Source organism: Bactrocera dorsalis, chromosome 2 (assembly GCF_023373825.1).
Source record: "Bactrocera dorsalis isolate Fly_Bdor chromosome 2, ASM2337382v1, whole genome shotgun sequence".
Taxonomy (NCBI): Eukaryota; Metazoa; Arthropoda; class Insecta; order Diptera; family Tephritidae; genus Bactrocera; species Bactrocera dorsalis.
Genome location: NC_064304.1, coordinates 101,113,966 through 101,126,640, shown reverse-complemented (window position 1 = coordinate 101,126,640; position 12,675 = coordinate 101,113,966). Strand labels below are relative to the sequence as shown.

At 33.9% G+C, this 12,675-nt stretch overlaps 3 protein-coding genes across 4 annotated transcripts; 1 reads left to right on the top strand and 2 right to left on the bottom strand.

Moving 5' to 3' along the window:
- The first annotated feature begins 1,223 nt into the window (after window positions 1–1,223).
- Window positions 1,224–3,475, top strand: LOC105226036 (cardioactive peptide). Its single transcript, XM_011204775.4, has 3 exons — window positions 1,224–1,557; window positions 2,981–3,044; window positions 3,193–3,475. Exons 1-3 carry the CDS (start codon window positions 1,471–1,473, stop codon window positions 3,468–3,470), a joined length of 429 nt encoding a protein of 142 aa, XP_011203077.2. The 5' UTR covers window positions 1,224–1,470; the 3' UTR covers window positions 3,471–3,475.
- A 139-nt stretch (window positions 3,476–3,614) lies between these two features.
- LOC125776302 (probable cytochrome P450 6d4) lies at window positions 3,615–11,967 on the bottom strand. 2 transcript variants are annotated; one of them, XR_007421620.1, is made up of 6 exons: window positions 11,237–11,967; window positions 10,961–11,113; window positions 9,766–9,962; window positions 9,408–9,647; window positions 8,850–9,333; window positions 3,615–3,688 (listed from the first exon to the last, which is right to left on the bottom strand). XR_007421620.1 is itself a non-coding variant. In XM_049447869.1 (5 exons), exons 1-5 carry the CDS (start codon window positions 11,767–11,769, stop codon window positions 8,915–8,917), a joined length of 1,542 nt encoding a protein of 513 aa, XP_049303826.1. In that variant the 5' UTR covers window positions 11,770–11,967; the 3' UTR covers window positions 8,642–8,914. The 2 variants fall into 2 exon arrangements, 1 of the variants encoding a protein (XP_049303826.1); XM_049447869.1 differs by lacking the exon at window positions 3,615–3,688 and having other exon boundaries at window positions 8,642–9,333.
- On the bottom strand, window positions 3,698–6,805 carry LOC105226035 (probable cytochrome P450 6d4). Its single transcript, XM_019990196.3, has 5 exons — window positions 6,060–6,805; window positions 5,816–5,953; window positions 4,614–4,810; window positions 4,256–4,495; window positions 3,698–4,164 (listed from the first exon to the last, which is right to left on the bottom strand). Exons 1-5 carry the CDS (start codon window positions 6,590–6,592, stop codon window positions 3,746–3,748), a joined length of 1,527 nt encoding a protein of 508 aa, XP_019845755.2. The 5' UTR covers window positions 6,593–6,805; the 3' UTR covers window positions 3,698–3,745.
- Window positions 11,968–12,675: the final 708 nt, after the last annotated feature.

Below are 12,675 nucleotides of genomic sequence, written 5' to 3'. Positions count from 1 at the left end.
CCAGTGGCAATGTTTTTAGTCAGGTCGTTCAAAGAATATGGTATAGTCTCTCTTCTAATTTATATTGTAGCATAATGTTTTATGTCATTCAGAAATATTTGCAAAATGCAGTTTTCATATGAATATCAACAGATTCGCACAGAGCTTTTACCAAATATGAGAAAATCTTTGCAAAGATGAAGCTAGATCAGTATTCTATACTATCAGAAGTCTATGCACCAGCTTTACCTTAATTTTGATGCGATGCAGTAATTGTAAAAATCGTAATAATTAGAGCTGCAGCGGACCTCTAAAATTTAGTTTTCTGTCACCTCTTCCTCTCTGTCTTCCTGTATGAGCTGTCCACTAACACCAAGAAAGACAATTAATACGATCAGGCAGTTTCTATTATCGTCAACACCAAACTCCAAGAGTTAGTTCTACTTTTTCTAGACTGGATAAGGAAGGAAAGCAAATGGATCTGTGTGTAAACGAGGGCTAGACGAAATATCTCCAACCGCCTAAACGGTGTGCACGCCAGTTAGGAAGAAGAATTAGATAATGCAATTATCAATTGATTTCGACTTTTTTTCAGTGTTGCAAATGCTTATTCGCATATAAATCCGGGGCCATTTCGCTAAATGTCATATGCATTGTGTTAATGCCTATCACAAGACATACACTGAATAATCGAAAATTATAAAAACAGTTCTTTCTTACAGCTGTTGCTTTCGGAATACCAGTTTCCTAGCATCTTGTCATATATTCTCAACATGGTTTTGAAATGAAAACACAGTTTAAATTTAATGTCAGTATTATTATTATTGAGTAGTTTTGATCATATTAATATTTTTTTAGTGCTGACCACGTTAAAACTATGCTAAAACTAACTTTAAAGACACATTACATGGCGTTTATTTTTCAAAGTTTTAATCGCAATTTAAATAGCCCATTCGCAATATAGCAAGAGAGTAAAGCGCTTCAGAATAGAAATCAAGAATAAAAAACAAAAACTTGAAAACCAAAATCAAATAATAATAAAAACAATAACAACTAAGTACGTAAATTGGTAGCAGAAAGCAATTATGCTCAGGCAGGCGACCTGCTTAGTTAACCACGAAAACCGCTTTCGCAGCACAGCAGTCGGTCCTGCATTGTCGCCTCCAAGTGTGCATACACACATAGGCACATATATATTTAAGATTTCACATAAATGCAAACATGTGCTCAAATGTCCAGTAGGGAATTCTACTATGTACATTCGCCATTTTCAACGCTCTGTGGCGGCTCGGGAATAATTATAAGCCGCGCGGTCCACTTTCATGGTCAATTGTACGCCGAACGCTGCACGGAACAGTTAGTACAAATAAGCTGTCGAATTAAACATAGAAGTTGTTTCTACATTTACTTAAAAAGTTTGTGTCAAGTGTAAAAGTTAAAAAAAATTTTAATAACTAATTGAAGATTTTTTTTGAAAAAAAAAATCCAAAAATGTTTGCATGGAAGTTGTGGTCCATGATTTGGTTGTTGTGTCTACATTCTACATTGCAAAATGAGATGGATAATGACGATTTGAATGTGAGGCCAATAACTAATAAAATTAAATCATTAAATATTTTTTTTTATTTTATTTTATATATTATTTATATAAATTTATATAAAGTATTTACCAACAGAATTAATTGAAGTTTATTTGTAAAAAAAATATTTTGTATTTAGTTCTAAAGTAACGGTTTCAAAAATTTAAACTAAATACTTTCCTATATTCCTCAAAATTATAGGGTTCTTCAAATAGATATTATAATATTTAGCTCTTATTTATGCTTTTTTCATTACTTTTGTCATTTACATAAAAATTGTAAATTTAATTATATTGAGGAATGTTGCCCTGGATATTATAGGCTAGGTTAAAAATAAATAAATATTAAAAATAATGAAGGATAAGAGATATTCGACCTCCAAAGACTCTTAAAAATAACAATATAATAAAATTTTACAATACGACTCCAAGCAGAAATAAATTCAAACCTTAAAAAGTGGCGATCAAACAACTAGCTTAGATATTCGGACTTGGTGGCACGGTATTGCACTTTAAGGGGTTACATGGGTTTCCTCGGGTAAAAACAGCCTTCTTTCAACAATTTTTTTATATAAAGAATTAAATATTTTATTACAATTTTTTACTGTTACAAACATACATTATTAACAAAAAAATTCTAAAATTTTTGGAAAAAAAATGTTTTAAACTCAGCCATTGCGACGCCATTCCCGGGAACCCCTCGGAAAAAATATGCGCCCACGTTGGCAGGATAACTCCATACAGGATCATCTAAAGTGAAAAAATAAGTGTTTTAGTTAAAACCTTGACTTATAAAAAAGGAAAAAACTGAAAATTGTATTATTGGCAAACATTTTTACAAAAAAATTAAAATTTCAGTGAAAACTTCATGACATTTTTTTTTCAAATAGTAGTTATCGAAAAAAAAAAAATCCTTCGTGCAAGTATTTAAAAATTTTAACTCAAAGGCCTGTTTAAAATTTCATGAAGATCGGATAAGAAGTTCTCGAGAAATCTTTGCAACCGACTTCAAAAACACAGTTTCGAGAAAAAATGTTTAAAAACGGCGCACTTAGCGTAGCTAGCTTCGAGCGCACAAGTTTTCAAGGCGATATCTTGAAACTATTACACGGATCAACTTGAAAATTTAGAACAACATTCTAGAGGTGTTGTAAAATTTAATAAGACAATAAAAGATCGATTTTTAAAACCCATAAACCTATGTAACCCCTTAACATTTTCCATGATTTTTTTATTTATTTATTTTTTTTTTATTTGGGGGTGATATATTTACTGAGATTTCAATTATTTTTAATGTTTATCATAAATCTAAAAACATTTCCATACGAACATCTTTTTTATTTAAATATCATATCTTTCTATGTCAAATTTTCCATATTTTATAAGTATGTACATGTATACCACTTTCTGTCTCTACTTCAGCACAAATTAAGAGGCATCATCCAATGGAAATATGAGAAACGTCCATTTTGCAATGCTTTTACAGGTAAATGCAACAAATAATATTATTTTATATATTTTGATTTTATTACTGTATTTTATATAGATTAGAGACAAAACATTTTATATTTAACAAAATATTTATTTACAAAAACAATATTCTTTTTGCCTTACACTCTTGATTAAACGCAAAGGTTGTGGTAAAAAGCGCTCATCTCCCCCTTACCCTTTATGGAAACGAGCTGACTTGGATGATGTCAAAATGTATAACAACGAAGATATGTCGGAAGGACTAAGCGATCTCATCGATATAAATGCCGAGCCGGCCGTGGAAAATGTACAAAAACAAATTATGTCGCAAGCCAAGATATTTGAGGCCATCAAGGAGGCGAGCAAAGAGATATTCCGTCAGAAAAATATACAGAAACAGCGACAGCGCGAAACAAATCCAGAAGCCATCGAGAGAGTTTAGGCGAATAACAAGAAATTAAAAAAAAACAAATTTTAATTAATGAACACTTGTGTATTTGTGTGACCATTAAAATGTTGATTCTTTCAATCGATTTGAGAAAATTTTACAATTTTTGTTAACTGAAGCAAAAAATAAAATTGACAATTGCAAGCAGCGTTATAACGCCTAAATATATGCTATTAGACTATATGTAATTTGTAACAAGGAGACCTTATGACCTATGCACATACATATATATAAGCCTCTATTAATTGCACATAATGTAAGAAACAAATTTAATGACAGGGTTTTGCTCTCTTTGAGAGACGTACTTTGACGCCCCCCTTCGGTTGAATTCCCGCCGAATGATTATCTATGATGATTTCACGTTTGCCCATCACTTCCACATCGAAATTCTGTAAAATTTTTACAAGACCCAATTTCGAATTAATTTTTCCCATACGTAGAGCAATGCAGTGACGTGGTCCAGCACCGAATGGCATGTAAGCGTTGGGATTATAATTGGCATTTGAAGGTGAAAAGCGATCGGGGTCATATATCATTGGATTCGTGAAGTAATGTGGATCACGATGTATGCCAAGTAGTGGAATGACTATGGGTGTGCCCTTTTCGATCACATGCTGAGTGCCGGGTATAGTGTAGTCCCGTGTGCATTCTCGACTCAAAAAGGGGAATGGATACTTCCGCATAGTTTCTGTAGAAAAAAAATATATGTATTGATATGTATTGATGTAGGGTAATATGCAAAATTTAGAAACAACTTTTAATTTTATAATTTGTTACACCTTGTAAACACAAATCCAAAAACGGCATTTCCTGCAATGCATCATAACTTAACTGGCCATTATGGCGTGCCAACACCTCCTGCACTTCATTCTGCGCACGCGCCAACAAATCTGGATTTTGAGCCAACTCAAAAATGGTGAAAGCCGCTGCTGAACTAGTAGAATCCTGACCGGCAATATAGAAAATGAAACCCTGTGCCGCTATGTCGTCCAAAGTAAATTCATTCTCCTCACCAGTGGCTGTTAGAAATGGAATGAACAAGATATACTAAAGTTATTTATCATTTTTTGAAGTAGTTTCCCTGAGTGATATCGCAAAATTTATATAAATAATTGTTTTACAATGTAGTGTTCTTACTTGTGTTGGCCTTTGTGCTCCAATTGTCATCATCTTCGGCGATTTTGCCTGTATTCATTAGTTGCATCATCAACTGCAGCATATCCTTGCGTACAATATTATGTTTTTCGCGGTATTCAATTGTGTCTTTTAATATTTCACGTAAACCAATAGCAGTTTTATTCTTAAAACCCAAACGAACCAAGTATTTTGCTACGCTGTAAGTGGAAAATTAGAAAATCTTATTAAAAATAAAAATTATAAGTCCCTCTTCACTCCCATAACATTGTAGGACTAGAGAAATTCTCTAAGCAGCTCTGAGTGAACAATATTATGAAAGAATAAATTGACCTCGGATTGATTAAAATGAACATAATTGAGCTTATAAAAGGAATATCCTATTCCACCTATTCCTAGCTAAGCTCTTTAAGCATAAATGATGCTACTAGGATGAAAATTCGGCTCCAAAGAATCGACAAAGTAATCAAGAGCTTCTCCAAATAATAGTGCTAAAGAACCTGATGTCAAAAATAAATATCAAAACCGGAAAAGAACTTCAAATGTGCCTAGTTTGCAATGGCTTTTAGTTGATTAACAAGGCTTCATTTAAAAAAAAATGTCAAAATAACACAACTATAATGTGAAATAAGGTAAGGTCAATCGCAGATATGAGCTAAATAAAAAAAGTGAGGTTAGAGGAAGTTAAAAAATTGGGAAAATATGTCAGCTATGTTGACTAGTGAAAATTTGAAATTTTAGCACGAAAAATGAATTAAAAACAATACCTTCAGAAATGAATTGCTATTAACTTTTCCGTAACTTCTAAGGAAAGCAAAACATCTTATAAAATACATCCTTAAGTACGAGTATATTGTCCTTGTTTCCATTCTTAATTTTGATTAAAATTTTTCCTTTCTCATTTGGTTTGAAGCATTTTGGGGGCTGAGTTTCTGGTGGTGTTCTGGTGTTAGCATTATCACCCAATACAAGCGAGACTAACTCGCTTGCCAAATAAAATCATTCGTGTTATCTATCAACCATGGATACATATGTATGTACATACATTAAACGATATCTCATTGCTTAGACTCTTCTCAGCACTTGAAAAATTTCATTGATTGCGAAATATATGAATAAAATTTGTAAACTTTCAGTTTGCATTAATAATTGCTCTAAACAATTTTTTTTATAAATACACATATTTTTTAGAATGGGATACTTACGATGGACATAAGAATATTAACATAAGTAAGTTATTGCGACGTGCTTGGCGTACTAGACATCTGAATTTATTTTTGGGTTCTTCAAAACTGTTTATATCTAAGCCGAAGATAACCGAACCGATTATGTCGATAGCATAACTGTTAAATAAAATTATTATTGATTTTTTATGAAAAAAACAACGTTTACCATAAATATGGTATATATGTATATATATTTTATTTTGAAGTGTATGTATATACTCACGTCACAAGAATGTCCTTGATGTCAACTTCCGCTCTACCCTCATCCGGCAGGATTTTATTAAGATGTTCAACCATTTTGTCACCAATATCATCGGAGGTGTGAAACATTGCTTTCAATTTGCTCGAACTGAAGGTAGGTGTCAGCTTTTGACGCAGTGTACGCCACCTTTGACCGCGCAGCGAAAATAAATTGCATGACATACGATCACGCTTCTCATCTAAATACAGCCCGCGATCATGGAAGCTGGTGAAATCTTGTATGAGTATTTGATGCGCCAATTCGGCATCGCGTATCATTACGGCCGGCCGGAAAAGCAAATAAATACCAATGAATGGGGATTTGGCCTTCACGTAGGCATCATATAATGCCACTCCCATAGATTTCTCATGTTTAACTACGGATGTTAAACAACCGTAAGGAATATTCGTATCCGGATCACACGGGAAACTGCGACGATTCCAATAGGAATATTGATGTTTAATGAACCAGAAGAGTAATGTACCCAGCAGTAGAAAAAGTAGTAACGCGATCATATTCACGGAATTTCACTCAAGCACTTTTTATTGCTTTTTGAACAGATGCGCACATAAATATGAATGTATTTGTTTGTTTTGTACAATAACAGTTGGTTAACAAGTAGAAGTATAAGCATAAAACTTTATTTAATGACCCACGTCTAGTTATGAGCAGTGTCTTCGACAAACTAATTCTTTCCTATTTTGCTGGGAACGATAAGTTTATAAACAAAGAAACGAAAACGGGCATTCCATGAAGTAAGCAAGTATATAAATATATAATAGCAACCAGTTTAGGTCTTTGTGATTTTTGTGTTACTTGTTTGTTATCAATAAAAGTCGGCATTTAGCTCTGCGTCTTTAAATTTAACGAAATTGTTACCACCGTTGGTACCATTAGCACCGATCAATTGTCTACTGCACATTTTTCTATATAAAAGATTTGATTTCATCATACACTTGATTTTAATTGTACACAACTGTACACAAATCAAAAAATACACATGTCTCTAAAACCTGTTTATAACAGACATTAATATTTTTTGGTGATAAAGACATAATTTTATATGCAATCATTCATTTAAATACTAATGTAGTTTTATTTTATGGAAGTCATACATACAACAATTAGTTGGTTGATTGAGTTGGGCTAGAAATTGGCCTTGTCGTTACATACGACACAACTTTTAATACAATTTTGAATATTCACTTCGTTGCTTAAACATGAGTTTGGAAGTTGTTGATTTACTTATTATATATGACGCGCTCTCTTCGACAGCCGAAATAAAATGGCGAAAGCAACTGAAATCGCACGACCAACCCAAACACGATCCAAATAACACAACCAACTTGACAAAATATCAAAAAATTTTGATTTTCATCCAATCAGGTACAACTGCACCATATACGTAACAATCAGTTGTACAATTCGATGAAATTGGTACAATAATTGGTGCGTGTATGCCATTCATTATATGGACGAAAATACACATGGCGAAAACCAGTTTTTCCCACGAAAACATGTTTTCAATATCGGTCCGAACATAGTATTATGGAAGGCATACACACAACAATTAGTTGGTTGATTGAGTTGGGCTAGAAATTGCCCTTGTCGCTACATACGACACAAATTTTAATACAATTTTGAGGCCAACTTCATTTTGAATATGGAATCAGGTACAACTCATACAACCCCCATATACGTAACAATCAGTTGTACAATTCGATGAAATTGGTACAATAATTGGTGCGTGTATGCCTTCCATTACATTGGATTTGTCGGGAACGAGAGTTTTGTTGTTAATCAGTTTCCGAGACATTTAAGTTCTTTTTTTTTTAGATCCAATGCGACGATCTACATTTAAATTCTTGACTTTCTTTGGTTGTTCTGATGTTCTTATTAGCTAAACTAATGCAATATTATTCATACATTGTGAAAAAGTTCTTAAAGCTAAAGCATGGCATACACGCACCAATTATTGCACCAATTTCATCGAATTGTACAACTGATTGTTACGGATATGGGGCAGTTGTATGAGTTGTAGCAACTCATTGGATGAAAATCAAAATTTTTGATATTTTGTCAAGTTGGTTGTGTTAGTTGGATCGTGTTTGGGTTGGTCGTGCGATTTCAAACGATTTCGCCATTTTATTTCGGCTGTCGAAGAGAGCGCGTCATATAATTATATATTATATTCATCAATTAATTTCGGAGAATTTTTCAGTGTTGAGAATGCTTATTCAGATATAAATCCAATTCCATTCCGGTAAATGTCATATGTATGGTGGGACTGCCCATCACCACCCTTGTACTGAATCAACCAAAATTATGAAAACAGTTCGTTCTTACAGCTGCTGTTCTCGGCATACCAATTTCCCCAGTATCTATAAATGCCGAGCCGGTTGTGGAAAATGTACAAAAACAAATTATGTCGCAAGCCAAGATATTCGAGGCCATCAAAGAGGCGAGCAAAGAGATATTCCGTCAGAAAAATATGCAGAAACACAAAACAAATCCGGAAGCCATCGAGGGAGTTTAGGCAAATAACAAGAAATTAAATAAACAAATTTAAATTAATGAATATTTCTGTATTTATGTGTCCATTAAAATGTTGATTCTTTCAATCGATTTGAGAAAATTTTGAAAATACAACTTTTGTTAACTAAAGCGAAAAAATAAAGTAAATAAATAAAATTGATAATTGCAAGCAGCGTTATAACGCCTAAATATATGCTATTAGGCTATATGTAATTTGTAACAAAGAGACCTTATGACCTATGCACATATGTATATGTGTATGTATAAGCGTCTATTAATTTCATATATTGTAAGAAGCACATTTAATAACACGGTTTTGCTTTTTTTGAGAGACGTACTTTTACGCCCCCCTTCGGTTGAATTCCCACCGAATGATTATCTATGATGATTTCACGTTTGCTCATCACTTCCACATCGAAATTCTGTAAAATTTTTACAAGACTCAATTTTGAATTAATTTTACCCATACGTAGAGCAATGCATTGACGTGGTCCAACACCGAATGGCATGTAAGCGTTGGCATTATAATTGGGGTTTGATGGTGAAAAGCGATCGGGGTCATATATCATTGGATTCGTGAAGTATTGTGGATCACGATGTATGCCAAGTAGTGGAACGACTATGGGTGTGCCCTTTTCGATCACATGCTTGGTGCCGGGTATAGTGTAGTCCCGTGTGCATTCTCGACTCAAAAAGGGGAATGGATATTTGCGATTGGTTTCTGTAGAAAATACATTTTGTTATAAGTTAATATGCAAAATTAAAAAAAAAAAATAATTTTACAATTTGTCATACCTTGTAAACACAAATCCAAAAACGGCATTTCCTGCAATGCATCATAACTTAACTGGCCATTATGGCGTGCCAATACCTCATACACTTCATTCTGCGCACGCGCCAACAAATCTGGAGATTGAGCCAACTCAAATATGGTAAAAGCTGCTGCTGAACTAGTAGTCTCCTGACCAGCAATATAGAAAATGAAACCCTGTGCCGCTATGTCGTCCAAAGTAAATTCATTCTCCTCGCCAGTGGCTGTTAGAAATGGAATGAACAAGATATACTAAAGTTATTTATCATTTTTTGAAGTAGTTTCCCTAAGTGATATCGCAAAATTTATATAAACAATTGTTTTACAGTGTAGTGTTCTTACTTGTGTTGGCCTTTGTGCTCCAATTGTCATCATCTTCGGCGATTTTGCCTGTATTCCTTAGTTGCATCATTAACTGCAGCATATCCTTGCGTACAATATTATGTTTTTCGCGGTATTCAATTGTATCTTTTAATATTTCACGTAAGCCAACAGCGGTTTTATTCTTAAAACCCAAACGAACCAAGTATTTCATTATGCTGTAAGTGCAATAATAATCTTTTTTGAAAATCTTATTAAAAATGAAATTTTCAGCAGCAAACGAGAATTTTAATGAAGCGAAAGCTAACTTATTTCACGAGTCTGAAACTTTGCACATAATTTGCAATCCGAGGCCCGCCTATCACGAATAAAAACTACGCTATATAAGTCCTTCTTCCTTTATGCAAGACCAAATTGGCCTCTAGGCGTTGGCTGTCGAAATAGATGGAATAAAACAAACATAGTTGAGCTCATAATACTAATAACCTATTCCTCCTATCCCTAGCTTAGTTTGTTGAGCATAAATGATGCTACTAGGGTGAAAATTCGGCTCCAGAGAATCGACAAAACAATCTAGAGCTTTTTCGAATGTGTGTAGTTTGCAATGGCTTTTAGTTGACAACGCTTCATTTCACAAAAGATATCAAAATAACACAACGATCATGTGAAATAAGCTAAGATCTATAGTTAACCTACTGTGCAAATATGACCTGAACAAAAAAATTAAGGGTAGAGGATGTCAAAAAATTGGGAAAATATGTCTGCTATGTTGACTAGTGAAAATTTTAAATATTAATAAAGAAATTTAATTAAAACTAATAAATCTCTCAGAAATGAATTGCTAATAACTTTTCTGTAACTTCTAAAGAAAGCAAAACATCTTACATTTTAAGTATATTGTATTTGTTTTCATTCTTAATTGTGATTAAAATTTTTCCTTTCTCATTTGGTTTGAAGCATTTTGGGTACTGATTTTCTGGTGTTAGCATTATAACCCAATACAAGCGAGACTACATCGCTTGCCATACGAAATCATTCGTGTTATCTATGCATGACTTGTTCAAATTAAACGATAACTCATTGCTTAGACACTTCTCAGCACTTGAAATTTACATTGATTGCGAAATATATAAATAAAATTTGGAAACTCTCATTTTTGCAATAAAAATTGAAAATTTTGTATAAATATACATATTTTTATAATTGAGATACTCACGATGGACACAAGAATATTAACATTCCAATATTTGCATTAATTAAGTTATTACGACTTGCTTGGTGTACTAGACATCTGAATTTATTTTTGGGATCTTCAAAACTGTTTATATCTAAGCCGAAGATAACCGAACTGATTATGTCGATAGCATAACTGTTAAATAAAAATAGTATTGATTTTTTATTAAAAAAACGTTTATGTATATATGATTCATGTACATATGTATGTATATGTTCATATATCATTATTATTTTATTTTGAAGTTTATATACTCACGTCACAAGAATTTCCTTGATGTCTACTTCCGCTCTACCCTCATCCGGCAGGATTTTATTAAGATGTTCAACCATTTTGTCACCAATATCATCGGAGGTGTGAAACATTGCTTTCAATTTGCTCGAACTGAAGGTAGGTGTCAGCTTTTGACGCAGTGTACGCCAACTTTGACCGCGCAGCGAAAATAAATTGCATGACATACGATCACGCTTCTCATCAACATAGACGCCGCGATCATGGAAGCTGGTGAAATCTTGTATGAGTATTTGACGCGCCAATTCGGCATCGCGTATCATTACGGCCGGCCGGAAAAGCAAATAAATACCAATGAATGGGGATTTGGCCTTCACGTAGGCATCATATAATGCTACTCCCATAGATTTCTCATGTTTAACTACGGATGTTAAACAACCGCAAGGAATATTCGTATCCGTATCACAGGGGAAATTGCGACGATTCCAATAAGAATATTGATGTTTAATGAACCAAAAGAGTAATGTACCCAGCAGTAGAAAAAGTAGTAACGCGATCATATTCACGAATTTCACTCAAGCACTTTTTATTGCACTTTGAACAGATGCGCACATAAATATGAATGTATTTGTTTGTTTTATACAATAACAGTTGGTAAACACGTATAAGCATAAAACTTTATTTAAAATATATAGTGACCCACGTCTAGTTATGTGCTCTGCCTTCGGCAAACTAATTATTTTCTACAAGTACATACATATATAGCTTGTGCCGATATGTTTATAAACAAAGAAACGAAAACGGGCGTTATCTGAAGTAAATAAGAATATAAATATGTGTGTGCACCTGAATGACTATGCAAAATAGCAAATCTTTGTGATTTTTGTGTTACTTGTTTGTTATCAATAAAAGTCGGTATTCAGCTCTAAGTCTTTAAATTTAACGAAATGGTTACCAGTACCTTTAGCACCGATTAATTATCTATTTCTCATTTTACTATACAAAAGATTTGATTTCTTCTTCTTCTTTTTAATTGGCGTAGACACCGCTTACGCGATTATAGCGGGGTTACAACCGCGCGCCAGTCGTTTCTTCTTTTCGCTACGTGGCGCCAATTGGATATTCCAAGCGAAGCCAGGTCCTTCTCCACTTGGTCCTTCCAACGGAGTGGAGGTCTTCCTCTTCCTCTGCTTCCCCCGGCGGGTACTGCGTCGAATACTTTCAGTGCTGGAGTGCTTTCGTCCATCCGGACAACATGACCTAGCCAGCATAGCCGCTGTCTTTTAATTCGCTGAACTATGTCAATGTCGTCGTATATCTCGTACAGCTCATCGTTCCATCGAATGCGATATTCGCGCGGCCAACGCACAAAGGACCATAAATCTTTCGCAGAACTTTTCTCTCGAAAACTCGCAACATCGACTCATCCGTTGTTGACATCGTCCAAGCCTCTGCACCATATAGCA